The sequence below is a fragment of the Pyrgilauda ruficollis genome, unplaced genomic scaffold, assembly GCF_017590135.1.
Source record: "Pyrgilauda ruficollis isolate IOZ18807 unplaced genomic scaffold, ASM1759013v1 scaffold263, whole genome shotgun sequence".
NCBI lineage: Eukaryota > Metazoa > Chordata > Aves > Passeriformes > Passeridae > Pyrgilauda > Pyrgilauda ruficollis.
The window spans coordinates 225260-231399 of record NW_024523967.1 but is presented as its reverse complement, the minus strand read 5'-3'; the positions used below and the strand labels follow the sequence as shown (position 1 = coordinate 231399).

The 6140-nt window shown below is 41.5% G+C and overlaps 1 protein-coding gene across 1 annotated transcript; it reads right to left on the bottom strand.

Moving 5' to 3' along the window:
• Window positions 1–640: 640 nt before the first annotated feature.
• Window positions 641–3206, bottom strand: TLR5 (toll like receptor 5). The gene is given in 3 exon segments (XM_041471337.1): window positions 641–2073; window positions 2076–2840; window positions 2843–3206. Coding segments are annotated over 3 exon segments (2562 nt in total).
• Window positions 3207–6140: the final 2934 nt, after the last annotated feature.

The following is a 6140-nucleotide window of genomic DNA, read 5'->3' as shown; positions in this document are numbered from 1 at the left end:
CCAAAGCTGAGCAAGTAGCAAATGTTGTAGGCCAACGACTGTAGTTTGACCACCAAGCAGAGAAGTTGGTGGAGGTGAAGGGCATGAATGGAGTCCAAAGTTTGTATGTTCCAGCTGAGCTGAGGTTAATTGAGAAGAAAATAAACAAATTAAATCCGTGTTACACCAATATAAAGCATAAAGATGCAAAACAATGTGAAACAAAGCAAGAAAAGTTAACAGTGCAGCAAGCACAGAATTAAGTGGTCCAGGAACCACAATGATCAAGCTTGGCAGTGCCTGAGAGCACTTTTGGTCACTCCTGGACAGTACCATGGGCTCTCTTTGAGAAAATGACCATGAGCATCCTTCTCTAGCTGAAACAGACCATTAAGTAGTACTCCAAAAATCAGGGCTAAAGTGCCTGAAGATGCATCCAAAATGTGAAGCATCTGTGATTCATTCAATTCTTCTGAAAGTGCATGTTGTAGTCCATTTGCACTTTCATAAATCGGCCGGTTGCTTTGTCTCTGTGTTCTAAAAGATTTCTATTGAAATAGTTACCATTCTGCATGTCTTTTCAAGGAAAGATGAAGCCAACTTCTGTTTATTCCTGCCATGGCACAGTTGGAAATGGGATATTTGCCAGGAACTCACACAGTCAATGTGAGACAGTTGCTATAGGCTGCAGCTTTATACCACCAGTTTTCCTTTGCACTTTTTTTCCTTTCAGAATTTGGCAAGAAAGTTTATCTAAAAACCAGTCTACATCGTGATAATCTTCAGGCCACCACAAATACTGACTCCTTTGTAGGAAGTTTCGAATCGGTTTGTGTTTCTTCAGTTGATACTGAGAAAGTGACCCAACCACTACCATAATGAGGACATCCTTCAGATCACAGAAGTACCTGCTCTGGGCGAAATTAAAGGCTTACACACACCACCCATCTTTCAGAAACTGTCTGGTCACAATGCAAATTGTTTTTCTGCTGTTCCAAATGGCATCACAAATATTGTTGATGTGTTCTTCACCAGGCAAGAAATCTCTTTCCTCAAAACACAAGGTAAATCTGTTTTTATCAAAATACTGCGAATCCAGGTGCTTTAGCAAAGAATTCTGGACCCATTCAAAGTCATTTTTGCTGTAGCACAGATATGCATCATATTTGTATTCACTTTTATCTGCTGCTCATTGTTGGTTGTCTGTCAGTCTTTTTGTGGTGGTTTTATACCAGATGAAACAAATCCCCCGGCAGCGAGTAAAAATTATGACTGCCACCAGAAATACAAGAAGAATGACCAAGAAGAAGATGAAGAGTGAGAATCTGAGTGTCTGCTGGAGTTCATCTTCATCACAACCATCGTATGTCATATATGACAGGGGTATTCCTTCAAAGGCAGGGGGGTATACACAGAACCTCTCAGACTGGGAGCCAGCCAGGATTACATTGGTGTCATTCAGCCACACTAGTAGGGTCTTTAAAGCACAATCACAAACAAAATTATTATGTGTTATATCCAGAATACTCAAAGTTATAAAGACTTCAGGCTCAGGGGAAAGCAGCTGGTTTCCAGATAAGTTTAGGTTTGTTAGGCTTTGTGGGAAAAGCCGAGGAGAAAGATGAGACAACAGGTTGGAAACCAGGTTAAGTCCTTTAAGAGATGTTAGACCTCTAAAAATGTCCTGTGCAACAGCACTGAGGTAGTTGTTATTCAGATGTAGAACTTGAAGTTTGGGCAGTGCCCCAAACACATCCAAACATAAATCTTTCTCCCACACCAGCTGTAACATATTTTCACCTAGATCCATATACACTAACTGATTGTTTTCTGTAACATTAGCACTCTGCACACAGTAAGAGAACTGGTTCTCTTTTAAGAAGATATACTGCAGATCTGGAATTTGGAAAAGAACATACAGGTCACCTAGGTTTGCCAACCAATTTCTTTCTAATTCAAGGTGTGTTGCAGTTATTGCTCTGTCACCTACAGACATTAGCTTATTGTCACCTAAAAAGGCAGAGCTCAGATGTGGAATGGAAAGGAGTCTTTTAATGGCATTGCCTCAGATATCAATTATTTTCAGATTTACTGAAATGATTTGTCACCAATCATCCCAATATGATTTTGCTGTAAATCAATATACATTACACTACATAGACCCTCAAAAGTATAATTGTACAACTCACCCAAAAGGTTACTTGAGAGATTGAGAATTTTTAGGTTGCCCAAGCCAAAAAATGCTTACCTTTGGATTTGATTTATCTTGTTTTTGAAAAGGTTCAGTGATTCCAGATTGCCAAGACTTTGAAAGACTAAAGAATTGAGAGAGAAAATGTAACCCTGTGAAATATCAAAGAACCCTAGATTACTTCTTCCTAGTCCTGCAAATGTAGAATCATCTGGATTTTTTAAGTTATCAAAGCCAAATCCTGAACCCATTATAGGACTGCTAAATATTAAAGAACTTATTTGAGTCCCTTCAATGGCTGCACAGAGATACCGGACTCTCTCTGTGCTCCAGCCATTGTCACTAAGGTCTAGTGAGCTAAATGTAATATTTTTGTAATGATTGGGGCACTTGGCCCACGCCACATCTTCTGTCTTGTACAAATGATTAGAACCAAGGTTAAAAATTAAAAAGTGTTTTCTTTGGAAGCTGGTAAGATTGGTTTGACAAAAGTTGGATACCTTGTTGAATTTCAGGTTCACACTTTTCAAGGCTGTTAGATTATAAAATAAGGGGTGGGGATGAAGTTTTGCGATTTCATTCATTGAAAGATCCAATTCTTCCAATGACCTCAAATCTTGAAAGTAACATTCTTCCAGGATGGAATCTCCAAGGGAATTGTGAAACAGACAGTCAGGCTTGGCAAGAACCCAAAAGCATCAAGATGCAGTTAAAGAATCTTATTGTCTCCCAAGTCTAAGATATGAAGGTTTGGCAGGTTCCTGAATGCTCCTTTACCTATGGTAACAAGATGGACTAACTGGGTTCCGATTTCCAACAGCCACAAGTGCTCTAGCAGTGGAAACAAAGTCACTTTCCCGATATAGTTGTAAGTCAGGAAAAGCTTCACTCTATCTTTTGGCACAAGTGGAACATCCATGAGGCCGCAGAAAAAATACATGGAAACTTGGGCTTCTGAGTAGCACCTTCTAGATGCACACACACCACTAGCTAGTGACAGCCCAAAGACAAGGAGGAGCTGATGGCACAACATCATGAACCTATGTGAAAAAAAGCGACAACAGTAAGAATTAGGTCTGCAGTTGGCTCTGAAACTTTTTGCAGTGAGTTTCAGAGCACATTTTTAACAGCTGTAGAATAGAGGACTATTGTCACCCTAAAGATGACTTGAGATTTGGGATTTATCCTTTCTCTGAAGTCTAACAAGCATCACCTGATAGGCTGTTTGGTCAGAACATGCATCCTAAAAAGATGTGAGGACCTCCTATAATCTAAAAAGTAACTCTCCTTTATGTTGCTGTCCTAGGGTGACGTTATGATGCTTGTATCCCCAGTTGGGTGTTCTGTTTATGCTGGATCTTGTATTCTGTGCCTTCAGGACTGGCTCTGATAGTGAAGGCGGGGAGAAGAAGAAGAACATGGAATTTTTTTATCAGCTGCACCCTCCCCTACAGTCTGCTGGAACAGAGAACTCCACTGTTGCTGTCTGGGTATGGATGGGGCAGAGCACCAGGCTCCTTTTGCTTTTCAGTTAGTTTAGCTAGCTGAGGCAGACTGAGTTTTCCCTAGATTGTTTTTCTTTCCCTTTTCTTGGAACTGTTCGAACCTGCCCCAAACTGGGACCTGGGGAGCACTGAGAGCTTGCACTTTGTGGCCGACCGGGACCTACTCTGGGCAGCAGACTCTCCCAGCACCAGAGGGATCGATAACAGAGTGACCACCCACAGGAGAGACTTTCTGAATTTGTCATCTCTTCAGAGCAGTGAATGAGTTTTGTCATCCAGTATTGTTCATTTCTTGTGCTGGGGAGTGCTTTGCCTGTTAAATAAACAGGTTTTCTTCCACTTCTCTCCGAGGAAATTCTTCCTGAACTGGCTGGGGGGAGGGGCCGTGTGGACTTGCTTTCTGGGCGGGCCCATTGGGAGGTTTTCTCCCAAATTTGCCCTAAACCAGGACAGTTCCTTAAAACCCTACCAGGTAAGAGTAAAAATCTTGGCCTAGCTATTTAATCTGCACCATGGAACTGGTAATGCTGGTGTATTAGCTTAACTGCTTAATTAGTTTTTCCAAAAAGGCCAAAACAGTTTGGATTGTCCAAGTAAAGTGCAGCCACCCAGTCATCTCAACAGAGCAGGCAAATGCTGCTCTTTCCCTGAGTGCTCTCCTTGTCATCTGTGTGGAATTTAGATTGTTATCACACAGAGGTGCCTAAAAGCCATGAGTTCTTAAGAAGGGGAACCTCTTTTGGGGCTCCTGGAGCCTCAGATTAACCTGACAATGTGAAATTGTTCTGGAAATGGCTGTAAAATAGTTTAGAAAGTATAGGCAGGAACAAGATTAACTGTAGTACTGCATTTTATTTAAATGGTATGCTCTGTCTCACCCCTCCAAAATGTATGGTATATCCCAAGCCTGTGGTCCTGCCCTGAACCATCATGTATCTGTAATCCCCTTGGCCCAAGTCTGATTCCGCGCCCATTTTCAATCCCCCTCTTAAACCGTGCGAGCGAGACCAGTTGCCCTCTTAGCCTTTCTCCTCTCTTAGCCTTCCTCCCCTCTTGCCCCTTCCCTCCCCTAGGCTCCCCCTCCTCCCCCCTTCCACCCTTCTCCCTCCATAACAGTGCTGTTCCCGGGGATGGGACCCCAAATAAACCCTCATCTAATCAGCACCCTCAGAAGCCGTGTGGAGTCTCCTTGCCTGCCTGCTGCTGCCAGCAAACTCACAGCCTAGGAGGCCCTCCGGGGGCACCCCAGGATGCCCCCACCCCAAAACGAACTGCAACAATTAACAGTGATGGAACAAAACAAAACAAAACAAAAGCAGTAGCCTGAAACTGTGCTGCAAGATCTTGTGTTTTATGAAAAACTACATTTCCCAAACTGTAAATTCCTATATTATACAAAAAGGTGCATAGCACAATTTATGCAGCTTACTGATGAATCCATTTATTCCCACTCTCTATTTTTCTTGCATTATGCCCTCTGTCTGCCTGTCGCCCTTTTTATCTGAGACAAAAAACCTCTCCAGAGCAAGGAAGGTCTTTTTTATTGAGCATTGTAAAGAACAGAGCAAATTATTAGCCCTAAAGTGGTTGTTTGTGTAGTTAGTTTTAAAAAAAACTCCTAAGATTGCAACCATCTTTTTCTGCTTTTAGCCAAGCATTTACTGAAATGAAATGACGACTCAATGGGTGATTTTTTGTGTCCTCCAGCACAAATTGCTTAAAGATTGGTAAGTGTGAATTCTTGTAGAACCAAACCCCCATCTAATGTTTGCAAAGTAGATCAACTTCAGAGAGAAAAACAGTGGAGCTTTGAACGATTATTGTTCAGATTTGAGCATGCCTCCCTCTTTAAAGGACAAGAACAAAACTCCATCCAGAATACTGCACTATTAAATTAAATTAAATTGAATTGAATTAAATTAAAATTATGCTTATTGCTGCCATACAATGGGATTCCTGGGAAATCAGAAAGTATGTAGAAGTAGCTTCAGTAGAAGCCACTATGACATTCCCACTGCAAAAAACAAAGGAAAGATCCAGCCAATTTTTAGACTATCTTCTCCATAGAAAGTACAAGGATACTACAACACAATCCAGTCCCATAACTGACATGATCCTACTGTATCAAACATTTTTGGTGATGTTCTCCAAGTCACCTGATTATATTAAAACTTTCGCTTGTAGCAGCTTTGACTGCTGGAATCAGGCTGTCAATGTTCACCCAGAGGCTCAAACGCTAAGTGGGAAACCCACACAGCTCACAACTTACAATAGTGATCTTGTCATTTTTAAGACAATCTCATGTTCTTGAGACAAGCTCTGATCCTTGAAAGTAAAAGAGATTAGGGATGTACAATAAGAGTTGATGTCTGAAGTCCTGGCATTCAAACTTCATTCATGTTTTGTCTCATTAAGGAATTTGGGATGTGCCGCAAAGGAAATCAAATTGCAGGCAGTGAGCATAG